This window comes from Astyanax mexicanus, chromosome 21 (genome assembly GCF_023375975.1).
Source record: "Astyanax mexicanus isolate ESR-SI-001 chromosome 21, AstMex3_surface, whole genome shotgun sequence".
NCBI lineage: Eukaryota > Metazoa > Chordata > Actinopteri > Characiformes > Acestrorhamphidae > Astyanax > Astyanax mexicanus.
Genome location: NC_064428.1, coordinates 29,304,097 through 29,331,274, shown reverse-complemented (window position 1 = coordinate 29,331,274; position 27,178 = coordinate 29,304,097). Strand labels below are relative to the sequence as shown.

The 27,178-nt window shown below is 36.9% G+C and overlaps 1 protein-coding gene across 4 annotated transcripts in view; it reads left to right on the top strand.

The window, feature by feature from the left end:
• The first annotated feature begins 680 nt into the window (after positions 1-680).
• The window catches only part of cd99 (CD99 molecule), a 39,947-nt gene continuing 13,449 nt past the window's right edge, over positions 681-27,178 (top strand). For 2 of the 4 annotated variants that reach the window (XM_049469630.1, XM_022674663.2), the window contains exons 1-10: positions 683-943; positions 15,936-15,959; positions 16,763-16,789; positions 18,075-18,101; positions 19,168-19,206; positions 19,348-19,404; positions 20,264-20,296; positions 20,401-20,427; positions 26,051-26,137; positions 27,126-27,158. In XM_049469630.1, coding sequence (XP_049325587.1) covers positions 883-943; positions 15,936-15,959; positions 16,763-16,789; positions 18,075-18,101; positions 19,168-19,206; positions 19,348-19,404; positions 20,264-20,296; positions 20,401-20,427; positions 26,051-26,137; positions 27,126-27,158 — 415 coding nt within the window. In that variant the 5' untranslated portion in view covers positions 683-882. Of the gene's footprint in view, positions 944-15,935; positions 15,960-16,762; positions 16,790-18,074; positions 18,107-19,167; positions 19,207-19,347; positions 19,405-20,263; positions 20,297-20,400; positions 20,428-26,050; positions 26,138-27,125; positions 27,159-27,178 lie in introns of all 4 variants that reach the window. The other 2 variants (XM_022674665.2, XM_022674664.2) reach the window with 2 other exon arrangements.

Sequence of the window (27,178 nt, the reverse complement as noted above, 5' to 3'; positions counted from 1 at the left end):
AAAAAAAATAGGTTCGTGCGGGCGCACTGGCGGTAAGAAGCATATATGGATGGGTAGCACAACTCGACAGAACACCGGTAGCACAAGGATCTACAACATTGGACACTGAACACACAAAATCATAAGACACAATAATGCAGGTACTTAAAATAGTACAATAAAGTGCATGCTTTATTTAACAATAAGATAAACACATTGTTTTATGAAGGCTTAAATGATAGAAGGTTAAGGGAGCACGGAGCTAAGATGCTAACTTGGCTATACCCTAAACTACAGAACTGGAGCCATTTACCTTCACAATAAAAAATAAATTGCTAAAAAAATGATCCCTTATCGAGTTTCGCTCGTTTGTTCCCCTTCTCCTTGCGTGGAAAGGCTGATTGTAAGAAAGTATGCAATGTTGCTAATAAAAAATAAACAGTGCAACATTTGGATAATGTTGTAAGAAAGTATTCAATATCATTGAAAATACATATACAGTGCAAATTTAATATTTAGACAACGTTGTACCAACGGTGGGTTAGGTGGGCTTTAAATAGCATGAGTTCAAAAAGAGCCTGAGCTCTTTTTTCAGAACCGAGCAAACCAAACACACACACACACACACACACACACACACACACACACACACACACAGTTGTACAGACACGCCCCGAGCAGGGCAGGGCGTGTGTTTTGGCTGCAGACTGGGACACACCCTCAGCTCCCTGTTCTCTGAGCTTCACTTACTGCAGAAAACTTCTCCACAACTTCTCACCAGGTTCTGCAGGCTCTTCAGATAATACAGAGAGGACCCCCAAACCGCGCTGTTGTGTTGTTTTAGCGTTAGAAATTAGTAGGAAACTCAGAAAGTAGTTTTAAAGCCTGTTTTTATCCGCCAGCATGACTTCATACCTGTGGATTTTAGTGCTGGCGGCTCTGTCGGTGTCGAGAGCGCAGGATGGTAAGAGACATTTTTCCACTGTTTGTTAGTGTGTAATTTTACTTAGCCTAACTGACTTACGATAGCAAAAAGGTCGATATATTTGCGAAGATACTATAACATGATAAAATAAAGCAATTTTAAGTAAAAAATAAGTTACTGAACTGTTGTTTAAAGTGACTTAACTCCCATCTATCTCGGTAATTAGATTGCTAGCTAGCTAACCTAGCTATTGTTTTTATTTATTTTATTTATCCTAGTTTTTATTTATTTTATCTAAATTACCTAGTTAATTAATTTAGTCTAGTTAGTTTGCTAGTTATTTAGGTTAGCTGGATAGTTTTCTAGTTAGTTAGGTAGTTAACTAGATACTTATTTAACTGGTTTAACTTAGTTATCTAGCTAGTAAGTTATCTAAGCTAGTTGGTTTGCTAATAGTTAGCTAGTAAGCTAGTCTGTTAGTTAGCTAGCTAGTTGGGTTAGCTGATTAGCTTGCTAGTTAGGTAGTTAGTTAGGTTAACTACTTCGTTAACTAGATATTTATTTAACTGGTAGGTTAGTTTTCTAGATAGCTAGTATTATAGTTAGCTAGTCTTATAGTTAGCTAGCATTTTAGTTAGCTATACTGTTAGCAAGTTTGTAAGTTAGGTAGTCTTATAAATAGCTAGCACTTTAGTAAGTTAGCCTTGTAGTTAGCTAGTCTGTTAGTTAGGTAGTCTTTTAGTTAGATATTCTTTTAGTTAGCTAGTCTGTTAGTTAGCTAGCTAGTTAGTTTGATTAGCTAATTAGTTAGTTAGCTGTTAGTGTTTTAGCTAGCTAAGCTAGTTAGTTAGTTTGTTAGCTATGTAGCTAACTAGCTAAGCTAGATGAGCTTGCTTCAGGGTGCCACACCTTAAAATATTTTACACAAGCTCTTATTATTTTTTACAGGCTCTTATAATAGTCATAACCTATAAGCTTGCTGGTAGTATTAGTGTGCATAACATTAAGTTAGCTAAATACAAGAATATTTTTCAGGCAGGTCTCAAATTTAAAGAAATCTACAGTTTTAATTGCATAAATAGACGTCAGCAAATAAAATTAAGAGCTGCTGTGTAAGAAGGTTTAAATCAGAAATTTAAAACAGTTTAGTAAATGTGTTCTTAGTTTATAAACAGCATTAGTTAAACTGGACGTATAATTTATTAAATTGAGCTCCCCATCACAGAGAAATTAAGGAATGGGAAATAATACAAATACTTCTACACTATCTTCGACCTTTCTGAAAACTTAAGTTGTAAAGTGAACTAGTTAACCAGCAGATCAAGATGATTTCACCCCTTCCCCTTGTAACTCTGTTCCAAAGGAAAGGGTTACACTCAAAAACAAGAGGTAGGGGCACAAAAGAGAAATTGGATTGGGCCTAACACACTAACCACCACCAGTGCAGTCACTGCAATGCTGAGAATGACTCACCTCAATGACCAAATAAACCTGCTCTGTGATGGTCTATCCTGTGAGGTCCTGACTATTGAAGAACAGGGTGAGAGGAGGATAATAACAAAGTAGAGAAACAGATACACAACTACAATCTGTAATTATAGAACTACTAACCACTGTTCTTATATCTTCGTGAAGCTAATACCAAGATTATTGGGTGTGGAAACAAGGAGCTGGTCATAATGTTATGCTCTGCTCAGTTTATTTGTAGTATCGTGCAACAGTGTAGACGATTCAGCGGGCAGCCCTATTAAAACCTCACATGCTCACTGAATGAGTCATCCGGGCTTGATTCATAGTGGGGCGAATTGGCTTGAAAAGTGTTGGCACCATGTGACTACGTATTTTAAGCCCAGGCCTCTTAGACTTGGTGCTGAAACTCATTTCTTTACTAGGATTAAAAAAAGAAAAATAAGGATCATCGCAGTACATCAACTATATCACTCATGACCTACTTACGTACACTTCCACTTCTGAACATTCATACTTTTCCTAATACAGTATACATATGTATGTGTGTGTCTATTTATTGGGGGAGGGGTGGAGTTCTGACTTATTTTTAGCCATGTGAAATGTTTTAGCTGCATTATGATTATGTAATAGCAGTGGCAGACGACACATGAGTGCACACACAAGTGTGAGCTGGGACAGTAACGTGAGCCGGTTGGTTGAAAGATGGTCTGTCATGGTTGGCAGAAAAGTTTGGCCGAAATGTTTGGCCAGGTTTAGTCAATCTAGAGCAATAGGCAAATAATTACAGTAAACTTGAGAAAAATTAAGTCCATATATGTTCTTTTGAATTTAGCTGCTTGTACAGATGCTTAGTTACAGCTTTCTTTATAGAAAAAAATGCATTGCCAATATAATAGGACACTCTGAAGCTTCCTCTTCTGATACTAAAGTTGCCATGTCTAAGTGTAGGCCAGTAAACCCTAGCATTAGGCTGTACACTTACTGTGTCTGTGATCGCACTCAGCATTGCAGGAGATGCAGTGTCACATGAGGCTTATTAAATTATACATGAAACGCTATATGAAATATCTCAAAATATTTCATTTTGATCTGCCCTGTATTATTTATTTTACTTCAATATGGGATACACAGTTAAATATTTAATACAAAAACGTTTTGATGAAATTGATGAATATTAATATTATATGTATTGTCCATCTCTAGATGCACCACTGTTGTGTCTCAATCCAAATCTTAAAATTAATCTGGCTCCAGGAATCTGACTGTTAATGTATATCATAATCTGCTGCTTGTTATTATGCAGTCCATCACAAACTGGTTGTTGTTGGTTTTGTTTACAGAGCCTTTGTAATTGGTCAAAATGTGTAAAGTATATTTAACATTAAAATCACTTGTTGGGTGTTATAATAGTTTTAAAGCTGCCCACAGTTTATGTGGACAGGAATGTACAGGGATGGAATCTATCACTACACTGGTAACATACGGCCAGGTTGCCCGCCCCCTACATAACAGCTCATGTAGAAAAAGCTGCAGCATATTACAGAATGTTTATTACTACGGGGATTGGTATGTGAATACACCCATTTTAGACTTAGACTGAGTCATGTTCCACCCTCTGGTAGTCAGTCCTGTAGTTATCCAGCTTATTAAGACAGGATATTCTTAAAGTTGTTGAAGTTTAGAGATCGTCCTCAGCAGCCCAGTATGCTAACTACAACACTACTACATTATCATTTAAAACCTGTATTTTAATATATTTTAATATATATTTTATATATTCACCTTTTCAGTCTACAGCAGTCATTTTATATTATTATATATTATTTATTTTTAAGTTAGAAGCTATGAATCAGCTTGTGCTGCTTTTAGAGACGGGTAAAAATAAACGACATCCAGTCACAACAGACTGTGTTTACATAGTGATGCTGTCCAAAAATGTCCAGTGTGTTTATAAAAAAAGAGTTTGGGTTGGGGGAAAACATTGTTTTTGTAGAGGGTAAAAAATTAGCTCTATAAGGTTTCCATTGCCATTACAGGTCTAAGATCACAGAGAGGTGTAAGAACAATAAAATAGCAACAATTAATTAGTGTTAAATGTGCAGTAAACAAAACAGCCCATTTCATTTTTACAGTCACATAACAGTAATTGATAACATATTATACCAAGAAAAGTAAAATACACTCAAATAAAAATGAGGGTATATAGGCCTTTTCTGCTCTGATCAGCTTCAATGAATTCGCTTTGATTTTGTCACAGTTTGTCGGAGTTGACAAATCCTCTACGCCTAGTTTAACATTTTTTGTAATGTGCTCCTTGGAGCTGACCAATAGTAAGACGAAGCACACAAAAGTAAATATAAAAAGAAAAAAGAGGAAGGATGGTGCTTTTCCAGTTCAGTGGACCAGCAAAACTGAAGACAGGTTACTTTTAAAACTTTTAAATTACTTCCTCTATGAGACCATCTGTTTACATACACTGAAACTGGTGGCTGCCTACTTACACTTATGTGATGCCTTAAGTTTGCTGTGAAGAATAGACCGAATAGAATGATGTCGTCTTTCTTTACAGTTCTTTCTTTTTTTCTAGTTTTGCTTCTGTAGCCACGATTGACCATTTATTCGACCCCCCTCCCCGATGACAAACGCATGTTGTTGCCAGGGAAACAAGACACGGCACACATTTATGGGATGATGATGAGTGCTTAATCTGATATAGTGAACATTGTGAGAGAGGAAAATGTTGTGTAGTGTGAGCTTGGCATTAAAGGTGGCCTAGAATTAAAAAAAAAACATAGAAGTGATCTATATTATGATTGCTGTTAAAAGCTTAAGAAGCCGATTGCAAAACCCCAAAACTGTTATGTAAATTAACTCATTAACACTTACACTTTACTTATGCAAACATTTTTGCCCTTGTCCAAGATGGCTGTGTAGTAACATGCGGCAGCTGTGTCCTAAACATATGGTGCTTTTGTTTTGTTTGTAGCCAATTTTGTGAGCCAGTCATTCAGAGGATTTGCATCACTAACAATGATGAATGAATAGACCAAAAAACCCAAAACCTAAGTTCAGTTCTCGCTTCAACAACATATTTTAAATTGTTAAACAGATCTTCACATCGAGGGGGCTTTCCTACTGGCACACTGACCCTCCTCCATTTTTTGCACAATCAGCCAGTGACTCTTATTGTTAAAGGGCAGGATTATATCCTAAAACGGATGCTGGGTTGAGTGATACGAGAACTCCCAGTCATATTTGAGTCAGTGTTGGTCTCCTCATTCATAACCTCTCTGGCAAGTATCCATGCTTAAGTATCCAGGCTAAAATCTATCGGTATTCTAGCAGCATTCCAGATGAGCCCAGATTTGAACAGAGAAGATTGCACAAGGGCTGTATGATATTGGAAAAAGGGACATATTTTCATTCTCTGCGATATGTGAAATTGTGAAATTAATAAATACCTAAATACCTTTTCACTTAAAAATACAGGACATTTTGCCAGAAGTCAAGTAATGTAAAATGAGAACAGTGTGAATTTTTACTTTGTATGTAGCAAAAAAAAGGAATTGAATTGGCTCAAACATGGCACAAACTTAGATTTGTTGCATTTTTGTGTAGCCATACAATTGCCTTGCTGTAAACCAGCCAATCAGAGTGGAGCACATCAAATTGTTCATGAACTGACCATTAAATGGAAAAAAGCTTAATAGGACATATTTCACTCTCAGGCCAAATAACTGGGTTGTAAATGGAAAATGGAAAACCACGTCTGGGTTTTTTTATGCTCTGACCAAAGTCACATTCTTGCTATTTATAAATCAAAGAACAAGTTATTAAAAATACTCCATAAATAGGTGCATTCTGTGGCACCTTTAAAAGCACCCACTTTATTCACAGATATGTACAGCAAGCTTATTACTAAAGAATGGGCCTCCGGCACTGATACACTGCTACTTACTCGGTAGTGAATGCAGGGCGCGTTTCACTATACAATCTCTACAGTATCTACAGTCGGTTTATCACATCCTCAGACTCAGAAGTGAAGAAGTGAAGTGGCATCTCTGCTGCACACTCTGTTCTGTATTTGCGTTTTCGTGACTGCCAGTCTTTCCACTTCCTGTAATGCCGTGACTGCTTCACGTTACCCAGTAAACCACAGGCGTGCAGTCGTCTGCCACATTAGGGTTTTTTAAAACCTGTGCATCTGTAATGTTCAGTCAGCTACCATGAACCCACAGACTGGCGCTTAAGCAAGTTTCCCTGCTTCTCTGCTTAGATATGCTTGCAAAACTGAGTACCTGCCATCAGAAAAGAAGAGTATCAAATGGCTTCCTGACTAACTTTGCACTGATCTTTAAATATGTTCTGCAATTCTCTATGATTAATGCTTTAAACACTCTGGTACTAAATATTGTACTACACAATTTGTTACTCTCCTAAAGCTGGAGTTACACTACACAACATTTAGCCTCATTTTCATTTGTGGTGAGTCTGTGCTAGTTGGCGCTAGTCTGAAAACTGTAGTGCATTCTTATCTAACTGTCAAAGTGAAAGTTGTGTAGTGTATGATGGGCTGAGCCTCGATTTTAAGCTTCAGAATCAACAGAAGCTTCCAATTTTGGGTGCAATCTTGTAGTGTAAACTCAGGTCTAAGCTTACTGCATCAACACCCATAGACATTAATTATGCTAGATGCATATTACTGAAGTATCCTTTTATCTACAACAAAAATCACACAGTGGGTCACACAAAAAGTAATTAATGTTTTTTTTATGTGATTCATATTTTTTAATTTAATTCTATAGTATTAGCACTACTGCAGAAGCTGGGGTTGCTACTGCTTCATAATTTGTAGCCGCCAAGTGTTTTGCTTTCCTCCAGCTCTACACATTCTGTAATGTGTAGAGACCATGCTGACCACATCTCCTAACCAAGTGTTTTAGCCATGATGCTAACAGCTAGGTCAAACACAGCTGGACTGGGCTTGGTTTGGAGCAGGTGAACTGTGGTGCTAACAGTGTTTTCAGTCTGGATTTCTTTCTGATAATAGTTTGGATTTCCTCTGTTTGTGTTCTCTTGGCTCTGTGGATTTAGTTAGCCCTCCTGTCTGTTGCTTTAAGCTAACACTGACGGAATTTCAGTGGAAGACCTAGCTCCTAAATCAGCATGAAAGAAAAAAAAAACTTCTACACCGATTACCACATGGACACACGGTGTCTCCATGCTGTTACTCTGTAAAACCTGATTTGCTGGGTTTACACAGACAGCTTATGGAAAATGACAGCTTTGGCTCATTCATGTGCTTCTAATTCATGCTAATCATGCATGCTGTGCTAATGCCCAGTGATCTCACTCTGTTTGAGATTGAGATTTTATCACGATCATGGTGTATTGTTATACAACCCAAACCATCCAAATCCCAAACCAATAAGATCAGGTAAACGGGATACTCTAAATTGCCCAGAAAAATTTGTTTCTCTATATTGCCCTGTGGGTGTAAGTATATACGTGCGAGTGTGTGCCAAGTATAGACTGGCTGGGTTAATCCGTCAGTCCCAATGCTGTTCTTCAGGTGGACGGTTGTTTCCGTTTGAAAGTACACTGTGCACGATTGGCTGCGGTTTCTCACCGGTGTGTGTTAATGAGTGAACGTGATTGCAGGTAGAATAAATGTAATTGTAAGCATCCTTGGGTGTGTAAAAAGGCAAAAATGTCACTATATAAGTGTAATTGTGAGTAAATAAAAAACTGTTTGTGATCAGATTAATCAAAATTTGAGTGTGGAGTGTTTGGAACTGTGTTCACAGACAATTACTTCATATAATGATTTCCAGTACAGAATCAGTACATGCTGTTTTTAATCCAGGCCCCCTGAGGGCCTGAAGATCACCCGCATCCAATACTGACTGTCTGCTTTATCCCTTCTTTTGATGGTGATCTGTGTTCTGTGCTAATCCTATGCTAATTCTATGTTAAACATTTTCTGAACATAGCTTTAGTCTCCTGTTATAAAGTGCATGAATTGACTTCCACTCAACAGGATAAAAAAGCTGCTGTTGTTTGATGAGGTCCTTGGTAATGTGCCAGCATTGTATTTTATCAAGTAGAGCAGCTGTTGGACTCATAGAGCAGATATTTCCCCTCAAGAGATTGTATCAGTTATACTGTTTTGTGATCTGCCGATTGTAAAGTGTGTACCAGTCATGCACACCAAATACTACATGCATCCTGTATTTCCGAACAATACATCTGTGTGTTTTCCTGCTGACACAGATGGCTGATCTAAATAATAATAATATCCTGTCTAACAGGTTTTCTTGTGCTAGTTTTCTACAGTGCTATGTAATAGACATTTCAGCACTTATGTTTTTTGATAACATCTTAGATATTTTTCACACCTGTAGTATTTTTTTTTTTATGGTCATATCAGTTTATACGTTTGTTTTTTTAGAGGGTTTTTCCCTATGTTTGGTTTGGTTTCACACAGGCCCAAATGTCTGGCACTTTCCATTGCACATATCTGTGCAGTTTAAAGCTGCTTTAACACAGAATGCTGAACATTTGCTGCTGTGATGTACATGTAGCAGTCGCGCAGCTGTGAGCAGTGAACACTGCACATATCGTGCTTGTGAACAGCATGGAGCAGAGACAGTGTTTGTTCATAGCTGTGGAAATTAGCACTATGTGGCTGGTACAGTTGTAAGAAAAAGTATGTGAACCCTTTAGGATTACATAGATTTCTGCATAAATTGGTCATTAAATGTGTTCTGATCTTCATCTAAATCACAACAATAGACAAACACAGTCTGCTTAAACTAACACCACATAAAACATTATATGTATGCATGGTTTTATTGAACACAGCATGTTAACATTAACAGTGCAGGGTGAAAAAATATGTGAACCTTTGGATTTAATAACTGGTTGACCCTCCTTTGGCAACAATAACTTCAACAAAACGTTTCCTGTAGTTGCAGATCAGACCTGAACAACAGTCTGGTTTGAATCGCTCTCTTGAGGTCTCAATTGGGTTGAGGTCAGGACTCTCCAGAAAGTGTTTTTCTTCTGTTGAAGCCATTCGGTTGTTGATTTACATCCATGTTTTGGGTCACTATTTTGTTGCATCATCCATCCTGAAAATAAAGGTTGATTGATTGATTGATTAAAATCTGACTCTTTTACACATAGTTTTCAGCATATTACTTCAGAATATCCAGAAAATAAGTAATTTTTCTTGTCTGTCAGGCTGACGCAGCATTTGATACAACAGCTAGAGATTATGTCTGAAAACACTGTAATATCTCTTTGAGGAAAAGTAGGCCGATGATCGAGCCCCACCCAGTTAAAAAGACCATTCTCCAGTTTCAGTAGTGACTCATCTTTTAGTCACCCCAGGGTACAAGCAGACCACAAAAACAACAAAACACTGCCCTGGCAACCGATCATACAGGATGTGCACTGCCATGATGGTCTTGTGTTTCATATGTGAGTGGCACAGTTGTATTCGCAGTACTGAGAAACACTGAGGTTTGATAATGAGGGAAGTATCTGCAGCTGGTTTTATAGCGCAGATCTGAGGCAGCGGCAGCTTTTTCTGTTTTTCTCATTATGGACGAAGTTTTATTTTGGGAACGGAAAGCTTGTCTGCGTTCAGTGAATGAAAGCTAACAAGACTGCGACTTCTAGTCTGAGTATACAAGTCAGATCCACTGTAAACATGAATTTGAATGGCATTTGAAGTATACGGGGTGTATGTGATGAGTGTGTTTAAGTGAATACATACTTGAAGTTAGGTGGAGCACCTGGATTCCTGCTTAAGCTGGCTAGGTAAGTGGCAATAATGCCACACCTTTACTGAAAATGTCCTGAATCATTAGATCAGTTTTACTGGTTTTTGTTGCCTTTATTTAGTTTGAATTTAAATGGGACGTATTGGTCCTAATTTTGCTTAAAAAAAGGCAGGGAATGCTTGTCACCAGATGATCCGAGTCAGCATGATCAAGATGACAAGCTACGCAGAAATGTGTTAGACGTGACCTGACAAGTTTTAGGGATCATTAAAAGAATTGAAGCCACACCTCTTCAAATAATGCTGACAGTAATGAAGGATATCTAGCAGGGTTTAGTGCATTTAGTATTCTCTTTAAAATACAAAACAATTTCTGAATGTTAAAAGTGCTTCAAAGCAGTGCATCAAATGTCTTGTCTTTTGGGACCCTGAACAGTTTAGGATTGTTTCAAATTCACTTACAACACATGATAAAGAGCCATCAATGTAAGGAAGTCCCTGAGGACCAGTTTTAATGATGGACCATTAAAACATATACAGTCTTGGAGTCCATGAGGACTAGTTTGAAAGATGGACCATAAAAATATAGATTGTTTGGAAAAATCACTCAAGACCAATTGTATTGATATAGTTTAGGCAAAGCAGGTCTTCCTAAAGTTTCTGGGGACCAGTTTTATTGGTAGACTACCAAAAATGTAGATCATCTGGCAGTCACAAGTCTATTTTGAACATAGACTAAAAATAGACAAAACGTTTGAGGTATTGATCATAAGACTAGGGCTGCCACAAATGATTATTTTTATAGTCGACTAATCACCGATTATTTTTTATGATTAGTCGACTAATCGGATCATACGTTAATTGAATATAAAACACAGTTTATCACAATAGAATGCAGCTGCTATTATACAACCAACATTAGATTTCAGCTATATGCTAACTAAAAATAAAAACAATTAAAATCATAGTTCATTAAACCTTTAATGAAATATGCAGCTTGTTGTAACAGACAATTATTTTACTGTTTAGCATAAAGTGTAAACAACTGTGTAAAATAAGGATAAGGCACTGGCATTTATGAAACATCTCAACTGTGAGGTTGTTTGAACTATTATGAAAAAAAAGTATATTAATAAAAAATGCCTCTCTGTCCAGATATTGTGTACATTACCGTACACAGGGCAGCGGTCTGCACAGATCTGATTGGCAGAGGAGAGCGTTTGGTGATTTTACACCACACGACTGATCTGTGAGTTTACTGCACCGAAAAGCACTGAAAACAGAAGCCACTGTCAGAATGAAATCCTTCTCTGTAGTTTATCGGTTTGGGACGGCATTTGTGACAACGTCTGGGTCCGGATCCGGATCGCGGTCCGCCTATTAGTGACCTCTGTTTTAAAGCTATCAAGATGAGTAAGTTAAGTACTAAGTTAACGCTCTGTTTACGCTAATTTTAGCAGCTAAATAGCAATTTCGCTTCTTCGTCATTTAATCAGCCACAACATGCCTCCTTTTCAGGTGCTCGTGCATCGCGGTTGTGCTGCCGAGGAAGGCAAGTTCTTCATTGCAGATATTGCATTGCACGCGTTTCACTTTTATTTTCTTGGTGATCCCACACTTTTGAGTTCTGTAGCGGGGTAGCCATGAAACCAGAGCCTGTCTGTATAATGTCCTGAGATGTCGTCCACTACCTACCCCGGTTTCCACTACTGCGCATGTGCGTCCAGGACAGAAAGGCAGTCGCAGCAGTTTGGAGAGAAAAACAAAGAAAAAAAAAAAAACGACTAATCGACTATTAAATTAGTCGTCGACTATTTTAATAGTCGACATAATCGTGACTAGTCGACTAATCGTGGCAGCCCTACATAAGACGTGTAGATTGTCCTTGAGGACTAGTTTGAAAGATGGACCATCAACAATGTAGATTGCCTGGGAATTACTGAAGATCGATTTTATCGGTAGACTGTAAGAAAGGTAGGTTGAGGACCAGTTTTGTTGGTAGACTACCGGAAATGTAGATCATCTGGTAGTCACAAGACCATTTTGATGGATAGACTATACAAAAAGTTTGGGAGACTGACCCTAAGCCGTTTAGATTGACTGGGAGTTCTTAAGGTCTAGTTTGAAAGATGGACCATCAAAAATGTAGATTGTTTGGGAATTACTGAAGATTGATTTTTTTTGGTGGACTGTAAGAAAGGTAGGCTGAGGACCAGTTTTGTTGGTAGACTACCGGAAATGTAGATCATCTGGTAGTCACAAGACCATTTTGATGGGCAGGTTGTACAAAAAGTTTGAGAGACTGACCCTAAACCGTTAAGATTGACTGGGAGTCCTTGAGGACCAGTTTGAAAAATGAACCATCAAAAATGTAGATTGTTTGGGAATTACTGAAGATTGATTTTTTTTGGTGGACTGTAAGAAAGGTAGGCTGAGGACCAGTTTTGTTGGTAGACTACCGGAAATGTAGATCATCTGGTAGTCACAAGACCATTTTGATGGGCAGGTTGTACAAAAAAAAGCTTGAGAGATTGGTTATTAAATGATTGTATATAAATCCCTTGATGACCAGTTTGAAAGATGGACCATCAAAAATGTAGATTGTCTAGAAGTCCCTTGAGTCCCTTGAGTCTCTTGACGTGCAGCCCCGGTCTGTCCCAGCTGGCCTACATTGGACCAGCATAAAGAACCTGCCTGAGGCAACACAAACCTAAGAGACACTAAAGTTAAGCGACTAGAGCAGCACTGGTCCGTTACTACGTTTCTTTAAGTTTGTTTTGGGTGTTAATTGAGGGCTTTTTTATAATAAAAGTACGTTTTCAGTTCACTCACTCCCTGTCTCTCTGTGCTTCTCTCTGTGCCGAAAGTCAAAATATATGTAAGTGCAAACACAATGGATGATATCATGATTATTAAAATTATTTGAGGTTATGTCCATTTATTGATCGATAAGTCGATAATGTAATTATTGTGACGGGCCTTATGTAGACCTGTAACTTAATTCTGTTTATTGTTGCCATGTTAGAGTTTTTAGCATGTTTGTTAAGGACAGTTAGGATATTTCTTCGCAGAGAGACAGACACATTTTGTGCTGGATTGAGAAGTTTCACTCATCTGGTTTTGGTTTATTGAACCTCTGAGGTTTATGGGCCTTGCAGAAAAACAATGACGCAGTTTGTTTTTAGCCGATTCCACTGTACTCTTTCAAACCCTGACACACTTATTACAGTTGAACATAGGCGGTCATGTACACTGTGTATCTGCATAACCTACTACTTACATTGGATTTACATGCTAATAATACAGTGCTTGATTTGTTACAAAAATACTGCTTAAAAATTAATTCATGTTTTTCTTTAAATAGCTATGAATTTGAGTCTTTTGAATCATATTAAAGGTCTATCCATCTGCTAGAACAAATTACAGCCTTAATAAATAAATAAAGGTTCCTAAATGGTTCTTTTCTATTGGGCCAACATTGTCTCTCAATTTACTTTAGATTTAGGTTTTAGGTTTAAATAGGTTCTTTACTCTTCACATAAAAGTTCTTTTATCATCTACTAAAATCCTTTTTCAGCATGACAGTGTTAACCAGCACTAGGTTTCTAAAATATTGGCTTTATTAATAACCCAGCAGCACACAGACAGACAGCTGAATATGAAGGTTGATATTTCTTAAAATACTCATCCCTACTAGTCGCTGTGAATGATTACCTAGCTGTGGTTAGCTAACCTTAGCTGAAGCTCAGTGCTTACCTGTTCAGGAGGAATTTAGCCAACTCTGCACCAGTCTTGTATTTCTTTTAGGCTCTAAGCTGTGGCTGATGGATCTCTTCTATTAGGTATTTGAATTTTTACAGAATGTACAGAAAGTTATGATTCTTTATGCTGTTTTTTTTTTGTTACAAAAAAAAAAGGCTCTTAAATTCAGGGTTGAATAGGTACTTCACTTTTCATACTAAAGCAGTTTTTTATAAGGACAGTCTGTAAGTTTGGGGATCTCTCTAGTGAGAATATGTGCGTCAAATGTGGAAAATAGGGGTGGGCGATATGGCCCTAAAATAATATCACGATTTTTTATGATATTTTCCCGATAACAATACTCTTGGCGATAGGACAAAACACTTTTTAAAAAAACTATTTAATATAAAATACAATATACACTGCAAGAAAAAAAAAAAAAAAAAAAAAAAAAAAAAAAAAATATATATATATATATATATATATATAATACTAATATAATATAATACTGCACACCCCTAAGTGAGATATAATAAAAAATACAAGAATTTTATCAGATTTGTAACATGTCAATGATCCAATGAAATGAAATGTCCTGATGCTAATAATAATGCACTCCAAATATCTCCATATATCCAGAATTAAAAAGTCAAATAAATGATACTGGACAGATACAATCGGTCTCTAGTAGATATATAATGGGAAATGGGATGGGTGATATGGCACGATATTTTATGGTATAATATCGTTTACAATATTTAAACATTTTGACGATATTATCGTGTACGATTCGATATGGCACACCCCTAGTGGAGAAAAGTATTTTTAAAACATGCATTGTTGTGAATTTGTAGTTTACCAGCTCTCATTAGTTCTAATTCTGTGTTTATTTAGTTAAACAATGCATGAATGAGCAGATCCATAGTAGCTCAGGTGACCAGCAGAAGTGTTTACGGCTAGAAAAAAAATCCTGGGTAGACCTACCAGACACCTTGTTTATAGGGTTAATATACAGGTGCATTTCCAAAAATTAGAATATCATTGAAAAGTTACTTTCTTTCAGTAATTTAGTTCAAAATGTGAAACTCATATATTCTATAGATGTATTAAACACAGAGTGATCTATTTTAAGCGTTCATTTATTTTATTGTTGATGATTATGGCTTACAGCCATAAAAAAAAAATATCAGTGTCTCAGAAAAGCTTTTTTAAATTTTTTTATTGGCTGTAATTCATAATCATAAAATAAACAATAAAATAAACACTTAAAATAGATTCTACTCCGTGTGTAATATATCTTTATAATATATGAAATTCACCTAACATTTCACATTTTAAACTGAATTACTAAAATAAAGTAACTTTTCAGCAATATTTTTAAGGTGCACCTGTATTTGGTTTTGCTGGGATGTTGGCAGAAGCACATTGATGCAATTTATTGTGATATTTTGTACCCTCTCCTCTCAGAAACATTATATATTTTTTTAATTTACAGGAAAAAATCGTCAGGATTCCTCCTTAAAGAATAGTCTACTGAAAAGTAGAAACTGTTTAAGTCATGATTTATTCATTATTTGTAACTTTTCCATTACAGCAGGGCTAATGAATGTGGACATCAGTTAGGATTATTCATGATTCATAATTATGCTAAACCTTGGTGAATCTTTTTAATCACGAGTTGGCACATCTGGCAATCCCAGAAGCAGAATTCTCTCTAGTGTTTGAGTCATGCTGTTGTGAAACAGTGAGTTTTATTAAATTCCTTAAATATGCATTATGGAGTTGTTCAGCATAGCAACGAAGGAATGCTTCAGAACTAATTCCAAACAAAATACTATGATTCATATTAGAGTTTTTTTTACTACTATTATTATTAGTTTACTGTTTACTGCCACACTTTGCCTTCTGCCAGGGTGTCCAGAATCTTCGAAATACAATTTATTATTGAATTTTTAACCTAGAACATTTATGGAAAGCAGAAAATGATGGATGAAAAAATTATTTGCTAATCTACTGTTTATCTTCTTGCAGATCTCAGCCTTTTCGATGCTCTAGGTAAGTAAGAAGCTTGTAGTGCACTATTCTTCTTCCTACATTTACATTTACATTCTTCTTAAGATGATTAGCCTACTTTTACAGTATACAGAAATTGAATTGTTGAGGACAGTTGATTGGTATGTAATATGTTATGCTGCTATTTTTGAAAATAGATAGAGAGAGGTAGATAGAGAGGTAGATGGAGAGGTAGATGGAGAGGTAGATGGAGAGGTAGATGGAGAGGTAGATGGAGAGGTAGATGGAGAGAGAGATAGAGAGAGAGATAGAGAGAGAGATAGAGAGAGAGATAGAGAGAGAGAGAGATAGATAGAGAGAGAGATAGATAGAGAGAGAGATAGATAGAGAGAGAGATAGATAGATACTTTATTGATCCCCGAGGGGAAAGTATGTATAATACACAAAGTTGCAAAAAGATAAGATATAACTATACATATAAATACAATAAAATAAAAATAAAATTAAAAGTACAAAAATACAGTCTTGTGTGTGTGTGTGTGTGTGTGTGTAATGAACGCCAGTTGATGTGCATAAAGTGAGGATAACTGATGTCAGCCATACAGAAAGTGCAAATACAGTTATATAAATTAAAATTTAAATTTAGCAGTGCAAAAGAAATGTAAACAGTAGATGAATGAACTACTGAAATACTACTACTAAAATAGGGTAGAAAAAAACTTTAAAAATAGTGTTATAGGCATCAGCAAGACTGAGAGTGTGTCCATAGATGGGTGTGTGTCCATGTGTGGCAAGAATTGCTGGAATGAAAAAAAAAATTATAATTTTGCCTTTCTCTTTTAAAGATGATGATGAACCAACTCCACCTCCAGGTAAAGTTTGTATTTTTTTTTTTTGATTGATTGAGTTCATTCATTCATTCATTCATTTATTCATTCATTCAGGCATTAAAACAGACAGACAATATTTCTTTACCAGGCTTTTCCCATTTGAGTATCAGGGTGTGCATGTGTGTTACATACGTTTATACTTGTGAACCATCAAGATAGAAAATTGTAATCTGAGTAAAAAAAATAAAATTGGTTAATGGGGCTTATAATGTGAACATAGCCTTAACACTATAGCAGAAGCTATTGTAAATTGTTTAGTAACTGTTAGATTTAGCATATATATCTTTTGGAGTACCACAGGGTTCTATTCTGGGGTCTTTGAATCTGATGTTAATTATGGCAGTGATGTCATAATCAGACTAACAAAGGGTGGGCTTATTCGCAGTGTGTTTAGAGAGGTTCTGATTTGATATCTGGAGATTCACACTTAAATTGCAGCATACTAATTTTAAGCTCTTGAACTATAGTTTGTTATACACTAGAATTGTTGTATACATAAATATTGTTAATATAATACAATTCCATATTTTATGTTTAGTTTACCTTAAAAAATGAACAAGTTATGTATTTTTCCTAAGCTGTAAACGTTTACCACTAGGTTTATGGTTATTCCTGCTTGCATAGGTATTTCATGCTTTTTATATCAGTTGCTATATTGCAGGAGTGTCCAAACTACGGCCCGTGGGCCATTTGCGGCCCGTTTTCTTTTTTGGAGCGGCCCTCGAGATATTTTAAAAATAGAATGAAAGTTGGCCCGCTGTTAAGCAAGTTTTTATAATGTGAGATTCAGCGCAAGGTGTCAGAAACGGGCCAAAGAGTCTAAAAGCGGAGAGAGTGCGCAGTTGTAGCGCAGAAAACGGGTCAAAGAATCTAAAAGCGGAGAGAGTGCGCAGTTGTAGCGCAGAAAAACGGGCCAAAGAGTCTAAAAGTGGAGAGAGTGCTCAGTTGTAGTGCAGAAAAAACGGGCCAAAGAGTCTAAAAGCAGAGAGGGTGCGCCGTTGTAGCGCATAAAAACGGGCCAATCTTAGTTTCACAACACTGTTAATTACAGATAAAGATAGTAAGTCAAGTAAAATGGTGTGTAAATGAAAGTAATCAGGAAAATGTATTATTTAAAGGGGTATATTTCATTATTTGAGTCTGTGGCCTGTTACTTCAAATATATTTCTCCTTCTGGCCCCCAACAAAAAAAGTTTGGACACCCCTGCTATATTGTGACACAAGTAACCATTATTGTTGTGTGTCTGTTCTGTTTTTATTTCTACAGTAAAACCTCCTAAAGCTGGAGGAGATGGTGAGGCCACACATACATACATACATACACTAATACACATAAATGCTTATACATTGTCAGTAGTCCAATCAACACATTTACATTATTCAGACAGTACTCAAACTTCGTGCTGTGTCTTCTATTAACAATCCGCAATATGAACATGAACATCATCATATAGATGATGATGATTATTTAAAATTAAGATTATTGATGTGTTAAACACTGTTCGCTCATTTGCTGCACCAGGGTCTGTTTTTACTTATGCAAGACTGAGAAATCCCAGAATATAGTTTACATGAACTGAGAAATCTGATTACTGAGCTTAAAATCAAGTTTTATTTAATCAGATTCTGATCTAAGAAAAAAAAATGTGTTGTTTACTGGAATAATCAGATAACTGAAGACAAATTGTTTACAATTATGAAGTGGGTGTACTGTATTTTTCGCATTTAAAATCCTTTCATTTTCCCAAAAATCGTCAGTGTGCCTTATAATCCAGTGCCTCTTATGTATAAATTCTACCAGTTAAGTTGTAAGGAGCAGTAAAGCCACTGAAGCCACTAAAGTACAGCTTTATACAGGAGTTTTAGTTTAGTTCTCCAGCACCGAGGCTGGAGTAGCATTAGCATTAGCTGCTAACTGCGCTAGCTCTTTTGTCGCTCAGAGGCGAGTATGTTGGAGTGTAGTCTGTTTGTTTAAAGTGTTAAAACGAGCTACGTGGGACGAACCGCTAGCAAATGTCACCCTGGCTTACCGAAGCACTCAGGGTTCCTCAGTGTAGCTGCCAATGCTCCAGCCTTTGTGCTGGAGAAATTTGTGAATCCAAGCTTACTGTTAATAAACAGGAGTGCTTTACTCACCTAAATAAACCGTTATTAGGAGAGAAATCTGTGTAGATTACCATCCAGCACTCATTTGACTTTAAAAGAAAGTCTTTTTTTAATAACAGTTTTGTTTACTTAGCTTAGCTAAATGGTCCTTATAGTGCGATAAATACAGCGTTTAAACACAGTGTCTCTATATTCAGATTACATACCTTAGTGTTATTGTTTTCTGACATGTCTCTATGTTTGGCTTCTCACAGGTAACATTGAGCTCGATCTATCTGATGCCCTTGGTCCAGGTACGGTCTTTATTTCTGAAGCTCTGATATGCGGAGTCTGTGCACACATACTAGTATACGAGGGCTTTTCTTAGCTTCAAGATTTAGAGTTAGTTCACCGTGTCGTGTCCATGTCTTACAGTTTGTTTTCTCATCTTTTAGACATACCAGAAAAGCCTAAGAAGCCTGCAGGAGACCCATCTAAAACTGGAGACTCTAGTAAGACAGTCTTTATTAGGCTCCTTAAGCCTAATCCTGATCATTATGAGCATTCACACTAAAAGTTCATTATGCATTATACATTATTTACTGCCTACGATATATGGATTATTGTCCTCTATACATTATTCAATGCCTACTATAAGTGATTCACTATCTATACTAAAAAGTCAATTAGCTATTATAAATGTTTTATTATGCATTATACATTATTCAGTACCAACTAGAAATGGTTAATAATCCTCTATACATTTTTCAAAATCTACTCTAAGTGACTCTACAATAAAAGCTCCAGTAGCTAGGGGTGCCAATTTGCATTCATTTTGCTCTGGAAACAAAATAAGACACGCTTAAAAAAGATTTTCTTTGATTTTATAAAATTAAAAACCTCCGGAATATAATTAGGAGGAAGATGGGTGATCACAAGCCATCAAACCAAGCTGAACTGCTTGAATTTTTGCACCAGGAGTAAAGGCATAAAGTTATCCAAAAGCAGTGTGTAAGACTGGTCGAGGAGAACATGCCAAGATGCATGAAAACTGTGATTAAAAACCAGGGTTATTCCACCAAATATTGATTTCTGAACTCTTAAAACTTTACGAATATGAACTTGTTTTCTTTGCATTATTTAAGGTCTGAAAGCTCTGTATATGTTTTGTTATTTCAGCCATTTCCCAAGTAATGTAATCAAAACACTCACGATAACATATTCCTGACATATACCTGATGAGAGGGAAAAAAGGAAATCAGTGGCTGATGTGCTCATTATCTTTTTGACATCCAGTGGGTTTTGATATCTTATTGAGTGTTCAGACTGACTGTAGCAGAATGTTTACTGACTTTGTGTTTTGATTGACAGGTAATTTCGACATCACTGATGCTTTTGATAACGGTATGAATAGTTTTGTTGATTTATGATTTGAGAATGAGTGTGTCCGTGAGAGAACGGTTGTTTTGTATTGATAATTAAATGTAAAATTGTGATCTTTCTTGTAGATCCAAAGAAACCTTCTGGAGGAGGAGGTAAAACACACACACACAAATAAACACACACACACACACATATACATGATTGACAGAAGATATTTTTATCTGTTGCTGATTTATAAACAGTCCCCTAAAGGTGCAAACAGTTGCTGTGCCAATAAATAAAACCATACTGCATGGAAACACAATCATATGACCTTAATGAAACACCTCACAAAATACGTCATCCATTCAGTTCTAACTGAGTTGAATAGAATTACTGTACAGCTTTGTGTATATATATATATATATATATATATATATATATATATATAATATAGCAAAAATACAGTGAGTCCAAGAAGTATTTGATCCCTTGCTGATTTTCTTTGTTTGCCCACTAATAAAGACACTATCCTTCTGCACTTTTAATGGTAGATATATTCTAACATGGAGAGACAGAATATCAAGACAAAAATCCAGAATATAATTTTAAAGAATATATTTTAATTAATTTGTATTTCAATGAGGAAAATAAGTATTTGATCCCTCTTGCCAAACACACTCAATACTTAGTGGCAAAGCGTTTGTTTGCAAGCACAGCAGTGAGACGTTTGTTGTAGTTAACCACAAGTTTAGCACACACACCAGGGGGAATTTTGGCCCACTCTTCTTTGCAGATCCTCTCTAAATCATGAAGGTTGGTGGGCTGTCGCTTGGCAACTCTGACCTTCAGCTCCCTCCATAGATTTTCGATCGGATTGAGGTCTGGCGACTGGCTGGGCCACTCCATGACCTTAATGTGATTTTTCTTGAGCCAATCCTTTGTTGCCTTTGCTGTATGTTTAGGGTCGTTATCATGTTGGAAGACCCAACCACGGCCCATTTTCAGATCCCTGGCAGAGGGGAGGAGGTTGTCCCTCAGGATTGTGCGGTACATGGCTCCATCCATCTTCCCAGTGATGCGGTGAAGTAGCCCTGTACCCTTGGCAGAGAAACACCCCCAAAACATTATGCTTCCACCTCCATGCTTGACGGTGGGCACAGTGTTCTTGGCGTCATAGGCAGCATTTTTCTTCCTCCACACATGGCGGGTGGAGTTGAGGCCAAAAAGTTCAAAACTTTCTCCCAATAACTTGGTTCATCTTTCAAATGATCATTGGCATACTTGAGGCGCGCCTCCACATGTGCTCTCTTCAGCAGGGGTACCTTTCGGGCACTGCAGGATGTGAATCCATTGTTGCGCAAAGTGTTGCCAATTGTTTCCTTGCAAACTGTGGTCCCAGCTGCCTTCAGGTCATTTGCTAACTCCTGCCGAGTGGTTGCAGGACGATTTCTGACCGTTCTCAGCATCATTGCCACCCCACGAGGCGAAATCTTCTTTGGAGCACCGGGCCGAGGTCTGTTGATTGTCATGTTATACTCTTTAAACTTTCTGATAATTGCACCAATAGTTGTTACTTTCACATCCAACACCTTACTAATCTTTTTGTAGCCCATTCCAGCTTTGTGAAGGTCAACAATTCTGACTCTGAGGTCCTGTGACAGCTCTTTGGTTTTACCCATGATGGAGACTTGAAATCTGTGTGATCTGTCTGATTCTGTGGACAGGTGTTTTTCACACAAGTGATTAGTGAGAACAGGTGGCTTCAGGTCAGGTAACAAGTTGATTGGGAGTGTCTAACTGGTCTGTAAAAGCCAGAACTGCTAATGAATACTAAGGGATCAAATACTTATTTCACTCCATGAAATACAAATCAATTAATATATATTCCTTAGATTTATTTTCTGGATTTTCTTTTTAATATTCTGTCTCTCCATGTAAGAATACATCTACCATTAAACGTATAGAATGATCATGTCTTTATTAGTGGGCCAACGAAGAAAATCAGCAAGGGATCAAATACTTCTTGGACTGACTGTATATGTGTATATAATACAGCGGGTAAAATAAGTATTGAACACGTCTCCATTTTTCTAAGTAAATATATTTCTAGAGGTGCTGTTGACATAAGATGTTCAACAGATCTTGGTAACAACCCAAGTAATACATACATACAAAGAAATCAAACCATAGATGTCCAGAAATTAAGTTTTTTTTAATAATGTGGAATGGCACAGGGAAAAAGTATTGAACACACTTACTGAAATTGATTTAATACTTTGTACAAAAGCCTTTGTTGGCAATGACAGCTTCAATACGCCTCCTGTATGGAGAAACTAGTCGCATGCATTGCTCAGGTGTGATTTTGGCCCATTCTTCCACACAAACAGTCTTCAAATCTTGAAGGTTTCGTGGGCCTCTTCTATGAACTCTGATCTTTAGTTCTTTCCATAGATTGTCTATTGGATTCAAGTCAGGTGATTGACTGGGCCATTCTAGCAGCTTTATTTTCTTTCTCTGAAACCAATTGAGGGTTTCCTTGGCTGTGTGTTTCGGGTCATTGTCTTGCTGAAATGTCCACCCACGTTTCATCTTCATCATCCTGGTAGATGGCAGCAGATTTTTATCAAGAATGTCTCTGTACATTTTTCCATTCATCCTTTCTTCAATTATTTGAAGTTTGCCAGTACCACATGCTGAAAAACAGCCCCACGCCATGATGTTCCCACCTCCAAACTTCACTGTTAGTATGGTGTTTTTGGGGTGATGTGCAGTGCCATTTGACCTCCAAACATGATGTGTATTATGGCATCCAAAGAGTTAAATTTTGGTCTCATCTGAACAGATTATATTCTCCCAGTATTTCACAGGCTTGTCTAAATGTTGTGCAGCAAACTTTAAACAAGCTTCAACATGTTTTTTCTTCAGCAATGGAGTCTGGCGTGGTGAGCGTGCATACAGGCCATGGCTGTTGAGTGCATTACTTATTGTTTTCTTTGAAACAATTGTACCTGCTAATTCCAGGTCTTTCTGAAGCTTTCCACAAGTGGTCCTTGGCTCTTCGACAACTCTTCTGATAATTCTTTTCACTCCTCTGTCAGAAATCTTGCGAGGAGCACCTGGTCAAGGTCGGTTTATGGTGAAATGATGTTCTTTCCACTTCCGGATTATGGCCCCAACAGTGCTCACTGGAACATTCAGAAGTTTAGAAATCCTTCTGTATCCAAATGCATCATTATGGTTTGCAACAATAAGGTTGCGAAGGTCTGGAGAGAGCTCTTTACTTTTACCCATCATGAGATGTTTCTTGTGTGATACCAGGCCATCATTTGGGACTGAACCAGCTGATATTAATTTGCACGGACAAGGGGCAGGATTGCTCTCTAATTACTGAGGGAGTTCAGCTGGTCTCTTGGCTTTCCATGCCTTTTTACACCTCCCTTTCTTCACGTGTTCAATACTTTTTCCCTGTGCCATTCCACATTGCTCCACATAACTTAATTTCTGGACATATATGGTTTGATTTCTTTGTATGTATGGATTACTTGGGTGACATCTGACATCTGCATACCTGTCAAGTCTCCCGTTTTGGCCGGGAAACTACCGTATTTTACTCCTCTTTCCCGCCGTCCTCCCGTATTAGTATTTTCCTGTAAATGTCCCGTTTTATATTAATTAATTAATAAGATTTAAAAATATATATTATTGAGGAGACAGGGCACTGACCGCTCTGTGTCTCTTAACCAATCGTGGAGCCGGTTCAAGGAGAAAGTCCCGCCTTTCAGGAGAAACATCCAGTCAGCTTGCTAAGGAGGGTCAGTGTGGGGAAGCCCCCTCCGTCGCTGTGAGTTCAGGCAGCAAGTCGGAGCTGCTGATGTTAAAACATATCTGGATATACAGCGATTTTTCTTAAAGAAAGGTAACGGTAGGCTAATCATGTAAACTGTGATGAGATTTTTCTTATAGCGGCTTAAAAATAAACCGAAATAAACACACAGATTAAACCTTTTAAAATAAAAAAATTACAGCTTGTGACTCAGTTTAACTAGAATGTGGAGAGGACCGAAATTAACTGAACTGATCAGGAGTGATCAAAAGAAAGAAGTATTAATTAAAAAATATTAATTGTGTAGGCCACTTAGGATTAATTTTTTGATGGATTATATGTGATCCATGTCCTTTTAGTAAAAGCTCATAATGCTATTTTTAGGTCACCTACAGTCATTTTGCGGAATTTGTGCACCTTTTGTTCAATTTTAAATCTATTAAATAAATAATTATATAATATAAAAGAGTGCATTATGGCAAAAAAGACATGAAATCTTAACTTTTTTTTTATATCTAGAAAAGGATTTTTAATTTGGCTGTATTAAAAGAATGACATATGTAGGAATGTCCACAACATTTCAGATTCTGATAATCTAATTGTAGTGTGTAGGTGGTTCACATGTGGTTATTTTAGATTTTTTGTAAACCTGCCTTAAAATGTAAGAGATACTGAACCTTCGTTGGGCTGATGGGACGGCTTTAAGCGGACAGAGGAAAATATCCCTTATTTTTAAATCTAAAACTTGACAGGTATGCATCTGGTGAAAATTTCATGTCAATAGCACATCTAAAAATATATTTACTGAGAAAATTGGTGACGTGTTCAATACTTATTTCACCCGCTGTATATGTGTGTTCCATATGCTTTATGTTTATGCTCTATTTTTAGGACTAAGGCGCATTTCTGGTCTATTTTCATACATAAGCAGCGAATTATAAGGCGCATTATACGGCACTAGTAAGCAGCAAAGGTGTCGCCAATGTTTCCACTTAAAACTAATTTAAGTAACGCTAAGCTATGTAAACAGAACTGTAGTTTTAAACAAAAGCACTGGAAGCAGCAGCATTAGCATTAGCGGCTATTAAGTAAAGGCTGCTTGACACAACACTAAGGACAGGGGATAGTAGCAGGCTGCAGTCCAATATACTCATTTCTGAACAGCCAAAAGAGCTAGCGCTTAGCGCAGTTAGCGACTAATGCTAACACTGCTCCAGCTGAAACGTATTTATAATGCTGTACTTCAGCGGAGTGGCTTTACTGCTCTTTACAACCTGACTGATTACCTGAAAGATTATAAGGCGCACTGATGATTTTTGAGAAAGTGAAAGGATTTTAAGTGCGCCTTAAAGTGCAAAAAATACATATCATCGCTGACCAATGAAAAACGTGCAGTCAAAGTGTCCAGTTTGGACACACGGCTGTGCTGACCTTGTCAAGAGGTAATTACTTGAATATTTTGCCTCTTTATGTGTTCGAGAGCATCAGTGAGAGCATCAGTTGTAAAGTTGTGCAGAGGTAGAGTTACAGGTATACAGTGAATAGCTCTATTTGAATAATGATTTAATCCACAATATGGCAAGAACTACTCTTTAGTAAAGTAAAGAAAAAAAAATGAAGGTCATGAACTTAAAAAAAAAAAAAAAAGTATCCTCGAGTGCAGTTGCAAAGACCATCAAACACGGTATGATGAAACTGGCACTAATCAGGAATGCACCAGAAAATCGACAAAAATGTAGAAGCTTGTTTTTCATGGGACAGCGACAATATGTAATTAAAAAGATTTTATGTAATCTGCTTTTTGCGAGTTAATACAGCTTCATTTACACTTCACTTCTTTACATATCATCGCTACCATGCTTAAAAAATGTATCTCCAAAGTGCAAAATGTATTTGTGTTTATCGTGTTTATAATTTAAGATTGATATTTGTGAAATGCAGTCGTGATTAACGTGTTTTTATTATTGTAGGTGGTGGATTTGATGATTCAGACCTGGGTGATGTGGCTGGTAACGGTGACTACAAGCCTGATCCTGGTCAGGGAGGCCGTGGGGGAGGTAGGCACCCGCCTTTCTGTACAGAATAAATGCAGATCAGTATTGAATTTTCTTAATCAGGCAGTACATGATGATGGTGGAGGGTAAAAGTACTTACTGTACAATGCAGAAGTGCTGTTACCTAATATAACTGGATGTTTATGGCAATCATCAAAACCAAATGTGTGGCCACTCTGTACTACAGGAGGTTAGGAGAACTGGAAGAAGGGAAAGAGCAAAATAATGGAAATCCACGCTTACCACAGTAAATGAGTGCCACATGGTGAATCGTCCAATAGCGTTTCGGGTGCCGCCCTGCCAGGCTGAACTTCAGTAACCCTTCCTGCAGGCAGGGAGGAGTCTGTCTCAGTTTACCACACAGGCAAATCCAGCCTATTTAAATGTGCCAAAGCAACAAATGCCTTCAAAAGAGCAGCTTGATGCTTTTTTCCTTCAGATGTGCTGCTGCATATACCCCGCTGTATCAAAGCAGATTATAAAATTTAAAGTTATACAGTATGCAAACATTTCAAACGTCTGTTTAAAAGATGTTAAATATGACGATTTTTTTCTTGTTGATTGCATAACTTATTTATGTTTTGTAAGAAAATTAAACATGAAATATAACTCTGTACAGATCATGTTTGTACACTCATAATCATCAAAAAAAGCGTGTGTGTATATATATATATATATATATATATATATATATATATATATATATATATATATATATATATACACATCTAATATATATATATATTATATATATATATATATTATATATATATATATATATAATTAGATAATGAAATCAACTAAACTCATGTGGTACCCAGTGTTTGATTATTACATTGAAATGGATGGAATCACTGTTTTCAGTGAATTAGAATTTCAGTAATTTATTTTAAATTGCAATATAATTTGTGCATGCAATTTTGCATCGCTAGTATTGAATATGTTTGTTTTTTTCCTCTCTCCCTGTGTGTGTGGGTGTGTGTGGCTGCAGCACGAGCCGGTGACTCTAACTACGACAACAGCGGTAATTATTTAACATTTAAT